The sequence below is a fragment of the Leptonychotes weddellii genome, chromosome 5 (genome assembly GCF_054177405.1).
Source record: "Leptonychotes weddellii isolate Sample4059 chromosome 5, ASM5417740v2, whole genome shotgun sequence".
Taxonomy (NCBI): domain Eukaryota; kingdom Metazoa; phylum Chordata; class Mammalia; order Carnivora; family Phocidae; genus Leptonychotes; species Leptonychotes weddellii.
This window is the reverse complement of record NC_138373.1, coordinates 21,177,470-21,200,372: the sequence shown is the minus strand read 5'-3', so window position 1 is coordinate 21,200,372 and position 22,903 is coordinate 21,177,470. Positions and strand designations below refer to the sequence as shown.

General features: G+C 42.6%; 1 protein-coding gene across 6 annotated transcripts; it reads left to right on the top strand.

Moving 5' to 3' along the window:
• The first annotated feature begins 227 nt into the window (after positions 1–227).
• On the top strand, positions 228–19,838 carry LYRM1 (LYR motif containing 1). 6 transcript variants are annotated; one of them, XM_081819909.1, is made up of 4 exons: positions 228–502; positions 13,543–13,691; positions 17,572–17,664; positions 18,993–19,838. In XM_081819909.1, exons 1-4 carry the CDS (start codon positions 340–342, stop codon positions 19,107–19,109), a joined length of 522 nt encoding a protein of 173 aa, XP_081676035.1. In that variant the 5' UTR covers positions 228–339; the 3' UTR covers positions 19,110–19,838. The 6 variants fall into 6 exon arrangements, with proteins under 6 accessions (XP_081676035.1, XP_081676036.1, XP_081676040.1 ...); XM_081819910.1 differs by having other exon boundaries at positions 233–454; positions 18,993–19,523; XM_081819914.1 differs by having other exon boundaries at positions 321–454; positions 13,532–13,691; positions 18,993–19,523.
• The last annotated feature ends 3,065 nt before the right edge of the window (positions 19,839–22,903 follow it).

Genomic DNA, 22,903 nt, shown 5'->3' with positions numbered 1-22,903 from the left:
TCGCCTCCTGCATCATCACTTCCGGTAACCCCGCAGGCCGCCCGATCCAGGAGGGAGAATAGAAGAGGGGCGGGGAGGAACGGGTGGAAGATTGCGTCACGACGTACGCAAAGACGTACGAAGCCGTCGCCAAGTAAGGGCAAAGACCTAGCGACACGGAGGGAGGGCTAGGAGGAGCTGGACTGGACCATTTTTTTGGCTCGGGGGGGAAGGATAGCGAAAGGGGTAAAGGAAAACTAGGGAAAGGATGCAGTTGGCTATATTGTTGAGTATACAGCGGAAGGTGGGCTAGAGTATAAAGTTTAAGGGAGACTCGAGACTGCCCCTGACCTGGAACTAATGCTCCCACAGAGGTCCTCCCGGTGGTTTAGTCCGGCCTGGCCTACCGGACTTGCCCGACCAGCGTCGGCCGCGGCTCTGCTAAGCTCCCGGCACCGCCTCCTCCTAGCCCGCGGTAGGCTGCGGCGCTTCTGTGGGTGGGGGAAGGCAGAACTGACGCAGAGTGAGTGTAGGGGATGGAGACGCTGACTCCTGGCGCGGGAGACTGGGGGAAGGGGTTGGCTCCCCAGGGGCAGGGATGGGGTGGGGGCGGGGGTGCGACGTTGCTAGGAGACGTGCTTGTGTGACCCCAGCCTCGCGAGGGCGGCTCGGTGTCATCGCGCTGGCCTCAGGAACCTGCCAAGGGAAGCGGCCCGAGGGCCAGGAAGCGGAGGCCTGTTGTGGGGACGCTGAGATGCCGGTTGGGCCCATCTGAGACCTTTAGATCCCTGAATATAAATGCGAGATTAGTAGGGGCAGTTCCGGGGGCGAGAGGCGTCAAGCTGGGGAAGGTTGACCCAAACGAGGCCCCGTAGAGGCTACGGAGACTTTCTAGGATAGAGCAAACCTTCTTACTGCCTCGGTCCACAAACGAGAACAAGACGCAGGCCTTGCTCCGTGACTTTTTATTCGAGTGCAGAAGAAAGTTAAAATGTAAATCAGTAAGGAGGATATCAGCAAGTGCCACATGCCCCCTAAGACTAATACCGGGTGAAGTGGTAGAAGATTGGGGGAGGGTCACTCTAATTCGGGTAAGGCTTTTCAGACAAGACCAGGTTTCATAGAGATGCGAGAAAAGAGAGAAGCTAGGGAATAGACATTCTAGATGGAGAAAAGAGCCAACGGGAAGGGTTCTGAGGAAGGAAACGGCGAGAAAGCCAGGTGGCTGGAACTGAAAGAAGGGCCAGAGTGGTCTGTGATGAAGAAATGGCAGGGCCTGGTCAAGCACAGCGTTTTTTAGCCCAAGGTAAGGGTTTGGCTGTTATGTTACCTGAGGATTTTGAGAAGGGCAGTGACCTGACTTACATTTTTTAAAAATCCCTTGGCTGCTAGATAGAGAAGGGTAGAAGTTGTCAGACCTGTTAGGAGGCTGCTGCAGTAGGCCAAGGGAGAGATGGGTAGTGGCCGTGGAAATGCAGATAATTCATAATGCATTTCGGAAATAGAGCTTGCAAGACTTGCTGCCGGATTGGATGTGATGTGTATGGGAAGAAGAGGAACCAAGGATGACTCCTAAGGGAAAACAGCTTGGGAGGAAATATCCTAAATTCTTTTTAGACATACTAGATTTGCTAGGTCTTTTAATCATCCAGGTGAGGATGTTGAGAAGTTAGATATACAAGTCAGGGGAAAAGTCCTTGGGAAAATAAGTAGAGGGGTTTTTAGAGACTACCCAGAGAAGAAGGGAAGCCAGCAGAGGAGACCCTTGACACAGATAAGGCCTCAGAGATAAAAGAAGGCTTCCTTAATATCCCATAATAATGAGACTCACTCATAATCAGTGAGACTTATCCACCCACTAGCCAGCTTCTGTTCATCATCTAAGCCCTGGCTCAGATCTCTTCCTTCCCTTCCTCCCACAGCTGTTGGTGCTTTTGGACTTGTGCGCAGGTGATTTGTGTCCATTACAGCAAGCCTAACTTTGCTTGTTAATTGTTTGTATGTCTGACTCCCCATGGGCTATTTCTTCTTTGTGTCCTGCTGGCTCCTAGTACAGAGCTTTGCCCATAGGGTCCACTATATGGTTATAGCTAGGTAGGAACACTATTCATAAGATATCAGTCATGGACTTCAACAATTCTTTTTTTTTTTTTGGACTTCAACAGTTCTGACAAAAGGGCTTTTTTCCCGCTGCTGCCACCACTACCAATCACAAACTAGATATGGTTAATCTCATAAAACCTAGAAAGGATATCAGAAGAAGTTTCAGAAGGCCTGGGTTCCAGTCTTGGATCTGCTACTGACCAGCAGGGGCATTGGATAAGGTCTTTTTCTTTGAGCTGGAGGGGCTCCCTAAATTAGAGACTACAAACTGGCAAGACAGATATTGCATGCAAACATACCGTTCATCCCACAGAGTGATTTAAATTTAAATTCTTTTTAAAATTTACTTACCAGCATATAAAAATTGGACATCAAAATCCAGATTTTCAGCTTCATTTGAAAAATGAGACAATCTGGCAACACTAGCCTGAGGTTCCTACACTGCAACAGTCAGCTAGAGCCAATAAGCTTCTCCCCACCCACCCCCCTCCTCTTCAACTATCTGCCTGACCTGTGGGCATTTGATTTGCAGTTCTTGGTGTAGCTGTGGCGCTGTGCTGTTCCCGAGGAGCCATTAGCTACATGTAGCTATTTGTTTTTTTTACTTGTAGCTATTTAAATAAAAATTTAAGTGCCAGTTCCTCAGCTGCAGTAACCATATTTCAAGTGCCCAGTAGCCACATGTGGCCAGTGGCTAGCTACCCTGTTGGACAGCACAGTTAGAGAATATTTCCGTCATTGAAATACATTATGTTGGTCAGCACTGAACTGGAGGAGCTTGAAGGTACTCTGGGTGCTAGTCGTTCCACCCATGTAAAGAGGGGCAGTCATTGCTCCTATTGTCAAGGAATTTTGTCTAGTAAGGAGCTCTTTTGCCTCTGCAGTTGAGAAAAGTTGCTCATTTGGTAGTTACTTGACAGTTGGAGGGTACTTAGAAACTGTCTTGAGGGCAGGGACCCCTACTCAAGCAAGGTGAGGTTATTCATCAGATGGTTGGATCAAGGGTCAGATACTAGGAAGCTCCAACTGTATCTAATGTTCTAACCAAAGCTCTTTTGTCAGTTCCCTAATCCATTTCCCTAGGAAATTATCACAAAGGAGGGATTTAAATGTTAATTTAAACCTAAGTGTTTCTTGTTCTCAGACTTACCCCTTTCTATGAAGGGGTGAAATCCTGGATAGTTATGAATGAATGACTGGGGTTGATTTTTAGCATTGACCTAGTTTTCATCTATTTCCAGCTAACATACACCCCCACACGTCTAACACCTCCTCCTACTTCTGGTAACTGGTTCTCACCACCTGTGACTGACCCTTACTTTGTCTCTTAAAATATGCTGATAAGGAAACAGGTACTTCCATTTCTTTTGAATTGAGGGGCCAAAACTTGGTTTCCATTTAGAATTTCTGTCTCTGAGGGGAAAAAGAGCTGTATCTCTCTTGGTTACAAAAGCCTGATTGGAGTTCCCCCTTACAAGTATAATCTTGCATGTGCTTCTATGCTGGTATATTTAGAATGAGCATACTTGCCTCCTGTGATCTTGTTTGGGATAATTTAGAAGTCTTTCAGACATCAGTATTTTTGGTTTTTCCCTGTGTTCTGGAGATTTCCCATATTACAGGACCTAACCTAATTTCCATTCCTTTAAGTAAAATGAAAATACAATCTACCTTCTCTCTGCCTCCTATCCCTGACACACCATATTGTCACTTTCTGTGTAAAAAGATGCTGTTTCAGAGAATAGCTGTGGTATGATTAAGTACACCACACAAGCATATCCTGAGATTTGCAAAACAATGTGTGGCTTTACACTTCCCTTTTTGGATTCTAGTAACCAAAAACTGAGTCCAGGACAGGAAACAAGTCCAATGGGTGTGTGTGTGTCTGTCTGTGACTGTCTGTCTGTCTGTCTATTATTGAAGAGAGAGGAGAGAGGGCAGAGATGTGTGGAGTACAGCTTATCTTGAAGGTTATTCGATTTGGGTAAGGATGATACTGTGTAGGATATGGGTGTACACCAGAAAGTAGGAAATATAACAGATGTAGGAGAAAAACATGCCAAAGGATAAGCAAGGAGTAAGAGATAAAGGAAGAAAAATAGGAAGGGAAGTCTGGGCATGCTTTCGATGTTGGCACCTGCATTATATTTCCAGTAAGAAGTATGTGCTGTGGTCTGAAGATAAGCGGTGCCTCCGACAGGGTTATTTACTCATACTGAAGAACAATAGCCCTTTACTGTACAGGGATTATTAATGATCAGAGGGAAACAGCTTTAGGAAAATCCATTACTATCACAAAGCAATAAATTCGCCAACAGGCCGCAGGCTTCTTTTCCCTCCTCTGCAGACAAAGCTTAGCATAGATAAAAGAGGCCTCATTGTTTCTTCTTTATTTCCTCCTATTCAGGTAACATTTGCCTTTGTTAGCTCCCAATGCTAAGTGATTTACATGGGTTATCATGAATAATCCTTACCACCACTCTTTGAAGAGGGTTCTATTGTTACCCCATTTCACTTTTTGAGAAACTGAGGCTCAGGAAGACGACCAGTGTCAGAATTCAAACCCAGGTTTGACCATTCCAGAACCCATTTGCTCATTAGTTGCACTGTATCTTCTGTTCCTTACATATGTGGAAAAACTTTGAATGCCTAAAACCAAGACAGTCATTCTCTACTCCGCTTTCCAGGGCAAGAAAAACTGTTTGCTTTGGCATTATGAGAGCATTTCAGTTCCCTAGAGGTTTTCCAAATGACAGAAGCTTTAAATTACAATTTTGTAGGTTTGACCCCTGATCATTTGGGTGCAATGGATCTATTCCCCAGAAGGATTTTTTTTTTTCCCCAAGAAAAAAATGTATCAGAACCACATTTTTCTATATATTTGGTTCTAAGCTTCGTGGAAACAGTAAATCAATTTCAGTCCAGTGCACTAACCATTACTGGCTTTTAAAGAACTTAGGAGTAAGGGTTACATTTTAACTGTGTGTCTTATACTGCCTTAGATGGAACTGATAAGGCCTCCTCCCCAAATAACAGAGTCTTAAGTTCCTTATCCTAACACCCACAGCACCACTCTTGAAAACATCTTTGTGAGGGTTACTTAGTATTTTTAAATACTGGTCCAAATACTACCATGTATGAGAATGGGCATTACTGGTGACTATTCTGTGTGTGTAAATTTATTCTTCTTACAAATTTCAAGCTCCAACTTTGTACCAGGCCTAAGGGTGTGATGAATGAGGCATAGTCCTAACCCTTCTAATTTATCGCTCCCCAAAACACACACAGTGGAGGAAGAAAGGTAAGCCAAACAGAAACTTAGAATAGAATGACCAGTATGACACAAGTGTGCTGGAGGTGCCTGGGGTACATAGCAGGGACATAGCTGAACCCACTTCGGAATGAAGAAGGCACCCTGCGAAAAGTAAGGGAAGTTCAAGGATGAGAATCAGCAGCTAGGCAAAGAAAGAATATTTCAGTTCTGTGAATTTGGATCTTCATTTGACAAAAAGAAGGGGTGTCAGATCTAAGGAGATGGGACAGCAGGAGAGGGGCAGGCCAGCATGGGTGCCCAATGAACATGTAAGACAGTGATTTCATTTGGGTGAGTTTCACAGTCTCCACTACCCTAACCCACCCACCCAATCATAAAGTAGTTGGGGGAGAAATTTGACTATATTACATCATTGTGAGATAAAAAAAATTCCACCTAGGGGCAGATATTGAAAGAATGGAAAGAGTCTTTCCTTCAACCTGGGGCTTGAAAGTCGGTTAATTCCCATTGCCTTTTCTGTCCCTTGTTTATACTGCAACACTTTTTCTTAAGTAGAAGGCAAAGCCTCATGAGAGTCCAACACTGGGAATTTTGACATTCCTGAGACCAGAGTCATACTTCTATAAATTTCATCTGGAGAAGGAATTTTCATCCCTGCTCTTAAACTCCTCAGTGTTCATGCTGTGATGGTCTTTCCAAAGGTGGGAAAAAGGGTGAAGTGGATAAATCCCCTAATACTAGCATATCTTCCCACAGGCCTCCTGTAAAATTAAATCTAGACATGCCACGTGCCTACATGTGCTGTGTAGAGTGGGTTCTTGGAGCCTACCCAGACCTTTCACTATTTCCACTCACCATAGAGTAGAAGGGTGAATGGGTGGTGTGTTTTGTTTTGTTTTAGATTGATTTCTTCCCCATTACTCCAAAATAATAATGGGAAAGCTCTTGGTCAGGGAAATAATCATCCAGCTTTATTGGCTCTTAATCCCAACTCTCCTGTCAATTAGATGGCATTAGGCAAGACTTTTTTTCACCATCTGCAAGATACAATTTGAAACCCAGCACATTTTAAAAGATGTAAATTAGACCGTGATACTCCAACTTGCTTAAAATCTCCCAATGTCTTCCTTTTGTTTTTACACTACAAACCAAACTCCTTTCCAGGACCTACCCTCCCAACCTATGCTGGATTCTGCTCACCTGCGGCCTCACCTCCCTGACAGCTTCTGGATGCACTGACAATATTTACCACCTCATAGCCTTTGTTGGTTCCCACCCTCTTCCTGAAGCACCTTTCCCTTAACCCTTCCCTTTAACAGGCTCCTTCATGTCATTCAGAACTCAAATGTCACTACCCAAAATAAAATAGCCCTGCCCCTGTTCATTTGTTCCTCATATTACTCTTTCATTCCTAAGGAACACATATCACCACCAGAAATTGTCTTTGTCTTGTATCTCGTCTGCTCTGCCACTAAAATGGAAGCTTCAGGAGGGCAGGGACTATAGCTGCTTGATTATCAAGATTGTGTATCCCTAGAATCTCCTGTGCCTGGTCCCAGTGGGTACTGCTGGATGGATGCTTGGGAGGGACCAGTAAGGCCTGGGGAGTGGTAGCACTGTAATGAGCCCTGGTGCCTCCTCTATGGTATCCGCTCCCTGTGGAGTGGCAGAAGAGAGCTGCGTAGGGAACCGAAGAGCAGCGCAGTCCCGCCAAGTGCACAGCCTCCTTTAAAGGTGCTGAGGTGCAACATAATTAAGGAAGTGCAGTTGCAGGGGAGGAAGAAGGGCAGATGGTATACAGAAAATCTTATTAAAAGGTTATTCATATCAAGGTGCAAAAGGTCTTTCGCTCTTTGTGGGAAGGGAACAGAATTGTTCAGTTCCTATTGTCACAACTGGCTAAGCTCTTTAAAGCAATTAACAGACATTCAATCACATTCACTGAGACTGAGCATCCTATTTAGTGATTAAAAGTTGTGGCTGGATTCCAGACGTTCTAGGTTTGAATCCTGGCCTCACCTCTTTCTTTCTTTCTTTCCTTTCTTTTCCTTCTTTTCTTTCTTTTCTTTTCCTTCTTTCCTTCCTTCCTTTCTTGTCTTTCTTCCTTCCGTCCTTTTCCTTTCCTTCTTTCTTCCTTTCTTTACTTTCTTCACTTTCCCTCCTTCCTTCCTTACTTCCTTCCAATGTAAGGCTTCAACTCACAACCCTGAGATAAAAAGTCTGCTGACTAGGCCAGCCAGGCGCCCCCTAGCCCCACCTCTTTTTTTTTTTTTAATATTTTATTTATTTATTTGACAGAGAGAAACACAGCGAGAGAGGGAACACAAGCAGGGGGAGTGGGAGAGGGAGAAGCAGGCTTCCCGCGGAGCAGGGAGCCCGATGCGGGGCTCGATGCGGGGCTCGATGCGGGGCTCGATGCGGGGCTCGATGCGGGGCTTGATCCCAGGACCCTGAGATCATGACCTGAGCCGAAGGCAGACGCTTAACGACTGAGCCACCCAGGCGCCCCTAGCCCCACCTCTTAATAGCTGATGTGACCCCTGGACAAGTTACTTACCTCTCTGCATCAGGTTCCTCCTTTATAAAGAGGATAATGGTAGTTATCTACCTTAAAGAATTGTGATGATTTGGGGAGTTAACATATGTAAAGCACCTAGCAAAGCCTCTGGCACAGAGTAAGTACAAAGCAAAATGTAGTATTATTATCATTATTCTAATGAGCAAAACAGTCCAAGCCCTCCAGGAATTCAGAGACTGTGAAGAAAAAGACACAATGAAATTGCAAAATAGCCATGGCTGGCTGTGATAGTTGCAGAGAAAAAGGTGCCCCCAGAAAAGCTTGAGAGCAAATAGGTATCTACTAGGTGCAGTGGGGTGGCTAGCAGAAATCAGGCATTTACGTGGGTGGCTCAGCCAGAATAAACACCAAGGCAGGACAGCAGGGTGCCTTAGAGCAGTGGCTTTGAAACTTCTGTTTTTCAGACTCTGTATCTCAATTTATAGTATTATTTACCCATATTTTAAACCAGCTTTAGAAACTTTTGTAATACATTTATTTAAAGGAAGCTCTATATTGCTATATCAAAATCACTTTAAATTATGGGTTTGATGGGGCGCCTGGGTGGCTCAGTTGGTTAGGCGACTGCCTTCGGCTCAGGTCATGATCCTCGAGTCCCGGGATCGGGTCCCGCATCGGGCTCCCTGCTCGGCGGGGAGCCTGCTTCTCCCTCTGACCTTCCCCCCTCTCATGTGCTCTCTCTCTCTCATTCTCTCTGACTCAAATAAATAAATAAAATCTTTAAAAAAAATTATGGGTTTGATGGACTATTATAATACATTAAAAGAATCACAATAGGAAAATACTTGTACATCCAAAAAAATCACCTTCCCAATCAATCTTTGGGACACCTGCTGTAGGGGAAACATCTCGCAACTGTGACCAGAGGCCAAAACACTCTAGCCAGCAACATTTGTCAGCCTTTGCTTAGTGGCATGGACTGCAGTTGGTAGGTGCTTGGTAGTGAATTTTATCTTGGTACCGTGTTTATATGGGGTGCGATTTTAAGAAAAGACCAGTTTCCAATCACATTTCTTCCCAGGGACACTTCATATCTCTTATTTTTCCTCATTCTGGGGTTTTGCGGTTAAGGAAGTAAAATAAAACAGTTTGACGAAATGTCAATCTCAGAATAAGTTGCAAAACTTTAAGAATTCTTTAAGACTTAACTTCGTGGGGCGCTTGGGTGACTCGGTTAAGTGTCTGACTTGGGCACAGGTCATGATCTCAGGGTCCTGGGATTGAGCCCAGTGTTAGGCTCCTCATTCAGCGGAGATTCTGCTTGTCTCTCTCCCCCGTCCCTTCTCCTGCTTGTTCTCTCTCTCTTTCTCAAATAAATAAATGAAATCTTAAAAAAAAAAAGGACTCGACCTTTTGGCCAGTTGAGACTGTGGGTCAGTTATGGTCCTCTTTGGGTGCCTGAGTGGCTCAGTGGAGCATGTGACTCTTGATGTAGGTGTTGTGAGTTCAAGCCCCACGTTGGGTATAGAGATTACTTAAAAATAAGATCTTAAAAAAAAATTGTGGTCCTCTAGACAGTTTGATATTCCTCGTGTTGCCTGTGGGAAAATCCCAGCAGACCTCATTGCATCAGATCAACCCTTGAGACTAGTGAAGAAAAGGGGCTGCCTCAGCCTTGCACCAGTAGTGAGAGATCATTGATAGTTTCAAAAGAATAAATGTTGGTTTCAAGCCATTATATCTATTGGAAGGAAAACTCTTAGGGAAAAGGCACTTTCTCCAAACAGGTTGCTTCCTAGGAACAAAGACAAAAATAGAAACCAAAGGGAAAAGAGCATGAGGAAAAAATTTTTATATGGTCAGTTTTGTTCCTAGAATCCCAAGCTTTCTGTATCATGAGATATTTTCATTTATTCAGCAAACGTTTGTTGAATACCAGTTACACACCTGGCTAGGTCCTGAGAATTGAGCAGTAAATAGGATGGACATGGTTACTATCCCCATAAACAGGATCAATTGGGGCAAGACAGACACTAACAAACCATTATTACTTGAGTAATTAGAGCTACAAAGAAGAAATTTAAGGATCCACAGGAAGTTTCAACAGAGACCTAATCCAATGCATGTGGTGAGGGGAGGGGGGAGGATTTTCTGAGATATCCATGTTTGGGGAACTGAAGGATGAGTAGGGGTTGGTCAGGTAAAAAGGGAGGAGGTCAGGAGAGAGCCTTCTAGAAAGGGGGAACAGCATGGGTATATACCTCTAAAGTAAGAAAAACATGATTCCCTCAAAGAACTGAAAGAAATCCAATAAGAAAACAAAAGAGGCATTTTTCTTGTCTTTTCTCTAAGACTGGGAAGGAAGTGTTATTAATCTAGACTTGCTAATAATACAAAATGGGGAATACAGCTTTAGACCCTTCTCTGTGGAAGTCTTTGGGACTTGGGGTTTTTGGGTCACCTGATGTTGGAGAAGGAGACTTCACTTATCTCCCTTTCAGGATTAGTTTTCAAAACACTTAAAACATTAATTAAAGTGTTTTGAAAATAGTCCTATTAAGTACCAATTGTTAGTACTACTCGTTACCTTGAGTACTCTAATTGCAGGGCTTGTGTATCTGATTATGGTATATGATCAGTTACAGTTTGAAGCTGTGGCTTTTTTGAGTAGTAGAAGGAAACCAGTGAAAGTCAGACTTTGGAGACGCTTGCTGCTGTTTTAATTTGCCAGACCTCCTTCACTTTCCTCAAGTGTCATGCAGTCAGGGAAGTTTCATCTGTTAATGACAGGGAAGTGAAGCAATCATTAATAGAAGTTACAGACTCCCTGCCCCTCACAGGAACTGACTCATGTATTTTCATTTGAAACCATGGAGTTTTAGGGAGAACCAGACACTCAGAAACCTGTTTCCTTACCAGGAAAAGTCATCGTCTCATCGTCTCATGGGTTTTTATTACGATTAGCCACAAAGCATGATGTTTCCTCTCGGTTTTTACACATTTCTTCTAAACATTTTTTTCTTTGTGAGGCATCGTGGACGTCAGAATTGGTGTTGATTATAATTTTCGTTTTTAACTTTTGAATTGGGTGAAGTAGTGCTTTCAAGCTTTTCAGCAAATGGTTAAGCCTTGGTTCATTCTCATTGCAAGTAAGGTCACCAGAGTTAGGAAGGGCAATCATTAAAAAGAAATTCTCTGTAAGGTAAATTCCTTGTAGGTACTTAGAATGTCTAGATAAATATACCTCTTCCCAGCTCCCATTTGCATTATTTAGCTGCCCAAGTTCTCATAAGCTCAGGACTATCCTAAAGTATACAGTCTCCACATGGTATCCCCTCCCCCATGGGTTGGTAATGGATCCTGTCCTAAAGGGCAGTGAGCAGCCTACTTCCCATTCCTGACGAGCCTGTTTGAGGAAAGCCCAGTACTCATAGTGAGGTGTCCTAGTGCCTGACCCTGCTACTCATTTACTAAATCTGTCCTTGTCTTCCCAGCCTACCCATTTGTTAAAGGCAGTACAGTATTCATTCTCTAAAATCTGACTTATCAGAATCTTCTAGTAGTGGGAATTTTTTTTTTCTGTCTTCTTTTAGATGTTGAAGTAAATAGTAAAGACATAGGCTGAAGTTTTTGCATAAGTTAAAAAAGGGGGGGGGAGAAAAAAAGAGAAATACCTAATGTCCAACATTAGGACATTAGCAGGAGAAGAGACAAGTATATTGGGATATCTTCATACAGTGGACTGAATTGCAGTATTGAGAACATATGAGCTAGAGCTACATGTAACAATGTAGATGAACATCGGCAAAAAAAGCAAGTTGCAGAAGGACGTAATAACTTTTATATAGAGAGTTGACCCTTGAACAACATGGGTTTGAACTATGCAGGTCTACCTGTAAACAGATTTCTTTTGATAAGTACAGAACAACACTGTAAATGTATTTTCTCTTCCTTGTGATTTTCTTAACATTTTCCTTTCTCTAGCTTACTTCATCGTAAGAATAAAGCATATAATACGTATACATATACACATATATATGTTCATTGACTGCTTATGTTATCAGTAAGGCTTCATGTCAACAGTAGGCTATTAGTAAACTCTTTGGGGAGTCAAAAGTTAATCACAGATTTTTGACTGTGTGGAGGTCAGTGCTCCTAAGCCCCATGTTCAAGGGTCAACTGTATAAGATTTGTAAACTTGCTAAGCAATACTATATAATGTTAAGTGTAAAGCTATATGTGAGAAGGCAAATAACAAGTTCAGGATAGTGTTCATTCTAGGAGAGAGGAAGGGAAATTTGACTAGAAGGGGTATATACAAATATATATGTAATGTATTCTTTAAGATCCATTGTGAATATATGGCTGTTAATTATATTGTTCTCTATATCTTTTTGCATACCTGAAATATTTCATAATAAAAATCTGAAAAACTTTTTTTTTCATAAATTTAATCTTTAAAAACGCAGTTAGCTTTGGGGAATCTACTTAGGTCAGGACTCACTTAGCCAAGTCCTCTGAAATTAAAACTAATGTTTCAGAGTAAAAACCCAAAGAGGCTATAAGCTCTTCAGTCATCAGAAAGATTTTCAGTTGTACTTACTGTATGGTTCTTATGTGAACAAGGAAGCAGACCAACAATTTGAGAGATATTTTCAACAAGGTTATGATGAACTAAAAGAGAGGTTACAACCTGGCAGCCTCTGGGTAGAATCGAGCCTGCAGACCAATTGTGTTTGACCTTCATGGTACTCAGATTTTCAAAAAGAATGAATTAAATGTTTTTTTTGAGATTTCACATTTTAAAAATCTGGATTGCTACCTATTGTTAAAGTTTCAGGAAATCTGGCATTCCTAGGCCCTCATTTCTTTTTTTTTTTTTTAAGATTTTATTTATTATTTTAGAGAGAGAAGAGAAAGTGGGGGGAGAGGGAGAGAGAAAATCCCACGCGTACTCCGCACTGAGCGCAGAGCCCGACACAGGGCTCAATCCCACTACCCTGAGATCGTGACCCAAGCCGGAATCAAGAGTCCGACGCCCAACCAACTGAGCCACCCAGGCACCGTGCTAGGCCCTCATTTCTACAAGGCAGCAACTGCCTGGAGCTGAGTAGCAACTGTTCCTTTTCGGGGGAGGGGGTGCGGTACATCCTCTCCATTTGGCCACTGTCCCCACCCAACCAGGTTCCCTCATTTTATCTGCCAGGCCCTAGAGGTGCTTGAGTTTACAACCCCTGCATGAAACTCGTTACTTAACTAGAAAATTTATTCAAAATGTGCCTTTTCCAGGCACTCTGGTGAGGGCTGTAGTTTTACAAAAATACACACTAAAAGCATCATTCCTAAGATAGTCTGGTAAAGAATTTACTGCTTTAAAGTATAGCACATTTGAATTTTGGTTTACCAGGTTTGTAAAAATGGCCGTCATGGCAAACATTAACTCTCAACCATGGGATAATACACAAGGACAGCTGAGAGATCGCTGGTATTCCTAGAGCACCGTTCCGGCAATGCTACCAAACAGATCTGTTGAGAAAGAGCAATTATTTCTAGACTAATTAAAGAGCTTGATTAAAAAAATGTACATCTGCCTAGCTGCCTACTGTCAAACTGAATTTTCATGCAAATTTTCCCTCTTCTATTTTGGTGGGTCTGAGGATGACAACAGCAACACGACAAGAAGTTCTTGGCCTCTACCGCAGAATTTTCAGGCTTGCGAGGAAATGGCAGGCGGCATCAGGGCAGATGGAAGACACCATTAAAGAAAAACAGTACATATTAAATGAAGCCAGAACACTGTTCCAGAAAAACAAAAATGTAAGTAGGTCCCAACTGGAGATTGTAAGGAGGAGGGCAGTTTCTTGTGATGTTTGTTCTTTTTCATCCGAAAATTGAGAGGACTGAGCATCACGGGTCACAGTGGCCGAGTGTGGGGCTGGAAGGGCCCAGAGGCATAGCCGAGCTCCCTTGCTTAACCACTGGGAAGCAGAGCCCAGCCTGGGTTTCTCTCTTCATTTGGTTCAGGTCTCAGTCCAACCCGTAAGTGGCTCAGCGTCCTCAGAAGACCCCATGAGCCAGGTGACACAAGCCAGGCCAGTGATGGTTTTCAGGGGAGGAGCCGTTCCTCACACACTGTGCCTGTTACCAGCCCCTCCCACAGGAGGTGTGCAGTTAAACTTTTGTTTTCAATTCATAACCTATTCAAGACCTCCAAGTATAAACCCATTCAGAGGGAAGAGAATAGGATTAAGACACAGGGTTCCCTTCATAACTTCACTTTGAACTCGAGCCTCTTTGGCTAGCAGAGTGAGTTTGCCCTTTGGGACCACAGAATTGGGTAAGATAGTGCCTCCATTAGCTAGTTTAATGGAACTGCCCACCCAGACACCAGGGAGCCAAAGACCATCTGTAAGAGGCTTGATTTGACCCATCCCAACAAACTATAAAGCATTAGCTGTTAGCTCCTCACGAAGACTGCCTGGCACTAACCATGGAAAGAGACTTTCAGCTTCTGACTTTTCTTGCCTCCTTCTTATTGATCTCACAGAGTCAATGCTGTCACTGTTCCCTCATGAAACCTCCTGACAGTCTGTTCTCTTTTCCCGCTCTGACCCGTTTCTGTGTCCTTTTTGGCCCTGTCTTCTCCACACACCCTCCGGCCAGCTGTAAGGATCCTCTGAAGGTCAACCCTCTGCGCTGAGGCCCAGGGACCATGCAGTCGCTTTCTGGTTCCAGCTCCCATATCTGAATACCCAGCCTCAGCCTCTCACCAGCCACCTGAAGGAGCTCACGACAGGCATGATGATCCAAAGCAGAACCCCTCCTTCCACAAGGACACCTCCCCTTTCCAGTTTGCCTATTTCTGCTCTAGCTCCTGTTACCACTCTGCAAACTGTTTGCTCTCATTCTTTCGGTCAGCAAGTATTTGAGTGCCCATCTGTGCCAAACACTGGACTAGACACAGAGGATATAAATGAGCAAAACCAAGACAGGATCCCTCACAGATGTTTAAGAGTTAGATGGCAAGAAGTGTAAAATGGCAATTAGGGTAAGCACTACAAAAGAAACCCTCCCAATCTACGTTCCCCTTCTCGGAAGCCCTGAGGCCTCCCTGCTTCATAAAACCAACCTGCTTATGAAGCTTATCTCTGCCTTTCTGACCCTCCACCAGCTTCTCCAAACTTTTTGTGCCACACACCAGAGTGTATTAAAAATGTCTATTTTGTGTATTTTTATTAGCTTATTGGTACATTTAATGAATTTATTAATGTATTTATAAATCAATATGAGTATATAAATGGGAGCTGTGGGCTCAGAAACTTTTTATTGAAATAGTAACCAAAAAGTTAGAAGACCACTAGCCTATGCCTACCCCTGAGTAGTTGGTCATACTCTTTCTTGTTTGTTTCATTTGTTGGTGTGGTCTCCCCAACCAGGTTGTCAGTTCCTCGAGCACACAGACAATGTCTTATACTTTCTTGTATATCCCATGGGCCTGCCTTGTGGTTGTCACTAAATTCATGAGCATTTACAAATACTTTGGCTTGACTTACCTTCTCCAGGAAGTCTTCCTCAACTTCTTTGCCTTCACTCAACCCCACGGCAGAAACCTATTCTGAATTCCTGTGTAGCCATCTGCAGCAGTCATTGCCCTGTTGGTTATATGCCTCCGTGCCTTTGCTGGAACTTTATGCATCATAGTTATTCTGCCCAGGTAATAACCTTGATAGTTGAAGGTGGGGACCATGGCCTCACAGTGTCTAGCCAGGTGCTGGAGATACCATAGTAGGATGTGCCCAGTAATCCTTTTTAGGCTCACTCATGTGAGGACTACTCAAGACCCTTTGAGTTTTCAGTTATGGCAGTAACCAATCCTTCCTTTTCCTCTGCTTGAACTGGCCCAGTGTGGTGTGAGCCAGAGGGAAGTGTATGTGCCAGGATGCTACATGAGTGAGATGATTTTGTCGTGCCTGGGGAGGAGATATGTGGGTTTTTAATTTTAAGGTATGTACTTGTTTTGCCATGTATTAGAAAGAAAATATAATATCAGATAATTTTACAAATACTATGCTTAGGAGACAGTACATTTAAAGAAAATGTTCAATATTAGTATAAATGGTGTGTGGATATAGCAGAATCATGATGAAGGCAGCCTCTGAACGACTGAATTTGGAGAACTCTAACCCGGACTTGTTCAAGGACAGCTGGAGTCCGAGGAGCCCTCAGCCCCCCTTAACCGTGCATACTTTATCAGGGGCTTCTTTCTCCCCAGTCCCTTATGCAGATATAAGTAGTTTCTTCGAACTTCACTTGCTCTAAGAGTTTAATAATAATCCAGAGGTATCTCCTGAATTGCTCTGAATTCTAATGGGCAAATGGGAACATGGAAATCTGTTCCCAATGTGGACATCAGAGCAACAGATTCTGAGAAGCACAGAGGTCAGAAAGCTGAGCCTCTGCCCCAAGGGACCCAGCTGTAGTTCTGTGCATTGCAATTCCTAGAACTCTTCTCTGCTCTAAAAGGTACCATAGGACAGGCACGCCCTTGGAATTTCCAAGCCTCACTGGCCCAGACGTCACTGTGGGTGTCATCTGGGACTGCAGTCCCAGCTCTGCTTTGAGGCCCACTTGCAAACTCTTGGCAGAGCCACATGTCAACTCCTTTTCCATCCTTGGAATGAAAGGGTTTCTGCCCTTCTACCTGGCATTCTGTTTTTCAGAATGAACTTGTGATTCCTTTACTTTAAACTACCACGATTTGACTGTTTGGAAATTTAAAAAGCCATTTCTTCCCCTTACCAATGAGCAAGGCAGTTTACAGTTCAAAAGAAGAGGTGGATCATTCTCCGATATCTTACTTGGGGGCGGGGGCTTTCTAGACAGCACTTGCTGCAATAATTGGGTTACAGTTTGATCAACATGGGGAGGATGTGAAGAATCCTCATTCAGTGTTGGTGGGAATATAAATTGGTACAACCTCTTAGAGGGTACTTTGAATCTAGAGGGAATATCTGAAAGAATTAAAAATGCATGAACAAATACCCTTTGACCCAGCATTCTCTAGGAATTTATCTTTTAGATATATTTGCATGTAAGCCAAAAACAATTTTAGAGGGATCCATAACAGAATTGTTTATAATGGCAAAAGACTGGAAATAACCTAAATGTTCATCAGGAAAAAATTGATTAAATTATAACACGGCCTTATGTTGGAATTTTGTGCAGCTATTAAAAAGAATGGGCAGCTGTGTACATCTAGAAGGAGCTTCAAGTTGTTATGGGAAAAGCAAGGTTCAAAACAAAGTGAGCTATCATTTGTGTAAGGAAAAAAGAACTAAATATATACATGTATGCTTTTATCTACATAGAATATCCCTGGAAGGACAAATAAGAAACTGCCAATAAATGTTGTCCTTGAGAAGGGGAACTATGACAGGGGTAAAAGGGAGACTTTGTTTTTATATTATATCCTTTTGTATTATTTGAATAATGTTTTACTATGTGCTGGTATTACCTATTGCAATAACTTTTTAAATGTTTAATCCACAGTAAATTTTATATTAAATTGCTTTTGATTTTTCACATTCTCAACATTTCATTTACTGGCTGGTGAACTGAGAAAGTTGAAGATGTACACCCCTACATACGGAGCCTTAGAAAGATACTAAGAGCCTCACCCATTTTCCTCTTTTAATAGCTCACAGACACAGACCTGATTAAACAGCATATAGATGAATGCACAGCCAGGATTGAAATTGGACTGCATTACCAGATTCCTTATCCAAGGCCAGTAAGTGTGACTCCAGCTAACTTGTGGTGGGTACTTGTCCTCATCAACCCAGTTATTTCCAAGACTGTGTACCAAGAGGGCTAGTGTTTGCCGAGAAGCCTAGAGCTTCCGTGGGAGGCATGTTGGAAGTAAGCTATCCTTGCATGCCGCCAACCCATCACAACAAACTAAAATGTCAATGAATGCCTGATTTCTCCTACTCGTACAACTTTCCCACATATAGAAGGGAAAGCCAGCTTATATTTATATAGCTTTTTCTTTTGACTTTCATCTTTTTTATGGAAATATTTTTCTTTTCTTTTAATGAAAGACAGGTTTATTGTTAATAGCCATTAAAGGTGGGAAGTGAAAATGGTCCAAAATTCTCACCCTGTGGAAGTTACCACTGTAACTGTTAGATTGGGCCATATGAAATTGCCAGTGTTCTACTCTTGACCTACAGAAACAATAATTTTATACTGTACTGGCGCAACCTAATAGTTGGGCAGTATATCCTTTGTCTTTTTTCTATATTCGTGTACATACATACATTTTCTTTTTTTTTTTTAAGATTTTATTTATTTGACAGAGAGAGACACAGCAAGAGAGGGAACACAAGCAGGGGGAGTGGAAGAGGGAGAAGCAGGCCTCCCACGGAGCAGGGAGCCCGATGCGGGGCTCGATCCCAGGACCCTGGGACCATGACCCGAGCCGAAGGCAGACGCTTAACCGTCTGAGCCACCCAGGCGCCCCCATACATATATTTTCTTAATGAAATCCTGGGCATACTGTTTGCTGCTTGCTTATTTTACTTCATCTGTTCTGGTCATCTCTGCCTCCCATCTTTTTAAATGGTTGTCGCTGTATCCTCTTAGAAGAATGTGCCATAATTTACCCAGCAGCCATTTAGTAGGCATTTAGACTGGTCCCAGTTTCCCACGATGCACAGAGTAGCTTTGTATACACAAACTTTTTTTCTCGCCTTCTTTGGATTCTCATCTCACCATGTGATCTGTGGTCATTTTCCTCTCCATGCAGGCAGTATGACAAAGAAGAACACCAGCTCTGGAATCAGACCTGGGTTCAAATCCTGGTTCTACCACTTAATGTGTATATAAGCTTGAGCAAGTTTTTAACTTCTGAGCCTCCATTTCTCATCTATAGATATTATCTAATTCCTTATGAGATTATTGCAAGGATTAATGTATATAAGGATTTTAAGGATTAATGAGTCAGTGTAGATTTAGCGCTTAGCAGAGAGCACAGTACCTAGTAAATCTCAGTGGATATAAGCTGCTGTAATGATTATAATTCTTAATATTATCATTATTCTTATTCTCATTATTCAGATTCATCTGCCTCCAATGGGCCTTACCCCACTACGAGGCCGGGGACTTCGAAGCCAGGAAAAACTGAGGAAACTTTCCAAACCAGTATATCTCAAGTCTCATGATGAGATTTCTTAACCCAGAAGAAAATTTATTTCTCAGAATGATGAGCCAACTAGGTCTTGAATGTAAACCAGATGACAAATCCCTTCTGTTTGATTAGGGGCAAAAATTAAAGTATCTTCTTAAAAACCTCCAAAATATTGGTAATCACCCCATGATCTGTACTCACACATCCTTACAGTTCATCAGGGTCTTGTTGCCTACATGGATGACACTAACCCTAGAGGTTACACCCTCACTGAAGCATCATTTGGAAACAAGACTAAGGCCTGTAGAAGGAAGACAAGGTTGACCAAGCTTTTTCATGGAAATGCCATTCGCCAGACATGCCAGCTGATAGGAAGAAATTAGCCAATTGCTGGAAGTTCTCATAGCTACTATAAAACTGTACACCACCTTCAGAATATTTCTAGGCTTTTTCCCCCAAAGTTTTTGCTTAAAAAAGAAAGGCTTGCTTGAAAGCAGGGTTTCTTTGTATATGTTTTGTTATCTTTTGATCTTCCCAATTTCCAGATAAATTCCCCTTAAAAAGTGCATCATTGGGGGTGCTTGGGTGGCTCAGTTGGTTAAGCATCCGACTCTTGATTTCAGCTCAGGTCCTGATCCCGAATTCTTAGGATTGAGCCCTGTGTTGGGCTCCACGCTCAGCAGGGAATCTGCTTGAGGATTCTCTCTCTCTCCCTCTCCCCCTCCCCCTGCTTGTGCTTTCTCTCCCTAAAATAAATAAATCTTTTTAAAAAAAAAGGTGCATCATTGGATTGATTATGTTTTTTCATGGAAATTTTACATGAGACCCATTCCTGCCCCCAACATACACATACACAAAAGTATTTGTGTTAGATAGTTACATAGTTAGGCTATAGTTACCTTATAGCCTATGATCACTTACAATGCACTTAGGATCTGAAAGGCTCACTTAAAACCATACTGCATTCATTATAAGTATTTTATCTTAACATAATTAGAAGGTACAAGAGCCAAGGTGGCTTTCAAATTATGTCTAAACAAATGGCACAAAGAAAAATCAAAATACAAAGGATTTATACCCCTGCATGTGTGGAGTCCCATGGTAAGTCACATGTACCTTATTATATCGTTCCTTCTGACCTCCAAAGAGGATGAGCATCACCAATAAAGACAAATCTGTATCAATTTTGGTCTTTCTCTGTTCTTTTCCAAAATGGCTTTGTGACCCTCAGAAGCAGCAGATGATAACTTCCTGCCCATACCTAGATTAGGATTCCCTTCTCACTCCGATTGTCTCATTCAAAGTAAACGTTATATTTCAATCCCCAACCCTGCTCCTGTGAGCAGAAGCATACCCTCTCATGCTGAGAGTAAGTACTGCAGAGTTTGGCAATGACCTGGAGAACAAATATATCACTGTAGCAATAACCTATGCATATTGAACACAATTGCAGCTACAGGCCTTTGGTGAAGAGAGACAAGAGAAATTTAAATGTGCTGGCAGTTGTGTTGGCCATTGAGTGAGCACAAACCCTAGCCTCGCTTGAATTGGGAGATGTGAATCTGCTATTCTATCAGTCACTCTCTTCTCTGGTCTCACTGTAGAAGCATCTCCCTGCTCAGAGGTGGTTCTAGTGTTAAAGCATTTTCTCATGCAACATAGGACCTGTGAAATCAAATCAACTACTTTGTCTGACGGTCAACCATGAAACAGTGATCTGTTCTTGCATTGGAGGAAAAACTGGTTCTGCTGGACCAAGTGAGACATGGCTTGCCTGTCTTCTTCCTGGTCCCTTTCTAAGTAACTCAAGGTGATTTTGACTGTGCCACTTTTGTATTTAACTCTGTTGAGTGGAGAAACCACCCTTCCCCCCCGCCCAAGCCTCTTCCAAAATGGAAGCCCATCTAATTGCTAGCTAGCTTCCTGAGTATCTTCTATGTGCCAGGAACCTTACCTAAATGTGCATTTTATATGCCTAACCTCCTTTGCAAAGATGTATATTCTAATACACAGAAACATAATTGTCAACTTAACTACCAAAACTTCTATATAAGTTATGTTTATAATAGCTTTTTCCCTCCCATTTTCTCTCGAGGCCTATAAGATCTCCATCTTTGTTCTTTTAAAGGCAGAACTTATCTTCCCTAAGTCCCCTCTTCCAATGAAATTTTCTTCCAACACCAATAAGGACTGAAAACTATTAACCCAACAGCTAGATTTTTAAAGAGCAAGGACTAGCTTGGTGACAATGTCTGTCTGATGTTATCTGCTGAGCTATTTATAGGCAGGACCTGCAGCTTCTCACCAAGCTGATCTCTGGCCATCTCTGCCCCAGGACTCCAACCTCTAACTCACCAGGATTTCTGAAGAACATACTGCTCTTTCCCAGGGGGAGACATTAATTACCATATTGGCCCCAGTAGACAATGACCTCAAATTTAGGGCACTCTTTCTTTTCAAAGTGGAGGAAATTTTTTAAATTACAAAAATTTAATCCATCGTACAGAAACATTCTGTCCCTTGACCCCTGAGGAATGAAACAGTCCGTCCTTGCTTCCCTCAGCTTTTTGTTGCTGAAGCCGGGGGTTAGATAACTAAAATTCAATTGTTCTCTTAGCAACCCCCTCACTGCCTTAAAGCTTACAGTATGACTTAACCAGTCCAAGATTCAGGCATTTGGGATCCTGACCATCTTTCCATCTCACATGACTAACAATCTTACTTGGAATGATAACAGCAGTTTCAGCTCTCTATTCATTCTGATTTTCTTTCCCCCATTGGGGTGTAAAAAAAAAAACAACCTGTCTTCCCCCCCCAGAAAAAAACAAAAAACCATTAAGCAACCTGCAATGAGCTGTAAGAGACTGCTCCTCTTCACTGTTTCTTTATTGCCTCCTGGCACGATTTGGAGAACTGCCCTTTTGTGCTTAATCTCTAGGATCTCTCAGATAATTTGCTGATACCAGAATTCAGGGCTCTTAATTGGAATTTGATCAATTCCATGTTTCCATGAAAAGGTTTCTGGAATATGTTTGTTTGGTTCTCAGAAGCTTCCCACATTCAGGAACAATCAAAGGCCTTGAGGACATTTATTCTAGTGAAGAGGCAGAGAAACCAGCCTTATGTCCTTGCTCAACAATGAACTGACCAGTGGAATGCCCTGAAGGAAGTCACTTAGAGCCAAAGAGCTAAGTGAAGGAGTTAGCTGAGAAGTAAATATATCAAGAATGTGATTTTCATATCCTTCAGGATTCCCTTCTAGCTGGCCCTGGGTGAAAACAGTGATAAACTAGAAATTTTTTGGACATGGCTGTTGCAGCTACACATTTAAGACTCTACATCATAACACAGCCAAGTTGTTGGCAGGGAGACGGCATGTGGCAGTGAAAAATGCATGGCTTCTAGAGCCAGACAGACCTTGCCTCAAAACCTGGCTCTGCAATGTGAAAGAGCTGGGTGACCTTAGGCAAATTACATAATCTCCCCGAACCTCCAGAGGGAGAGACTATCGTACCTACCACAGAGGAACAATCAAGACATCTAAAGGCCCAGGCACAACCCATGGCACGCAGTAGGCCTGCAACAAATACTGGTTCTCTCATGTCTCCTTTCTTCCTGAAATTTCCGTGCATCTGTTGCAGCCTAGTAGAGAAGTATTTGTGTCCCAGTTCTACCACTGATGAACTGTGGAAGCTTGGGCTAGTTATTTTTCTAAGCCTCCGTTTCTGCATCTCTAAAATGGGCATAATAATACCCCACCACATAAGATTATTGTGTAAGTGATTTTCAAATATATCAAAACCTCAAAAAATGAAAGCAGCTCAATCCTCTTTGAACCTGA

Excerpts from the sequence above, each read along its gene's own strand:
- LYRM1 (XM_081819909.1), top strand. The coding sequence starts at position 340 with ATGCTCCCACAGAGGTCCTCCCGGTGGTTTAGTCCGGCCTGGCCTACC. Across the intron at positions 503-13,542 it reads GAAGGCAGAACTGACGCAGA|CAACACGACAAGAAGTTCTT; the intron begins GTGAGTGTAGGG and ends GGATGACAACAG. Across the intron at positions 17,665-18,992 it reads AGATTCCTTATCCAAGGCCA|ATTCATCTGCCTCCAATGGG; the intron begins GTAAGTGTGACT and ends CTCATTATTCAG.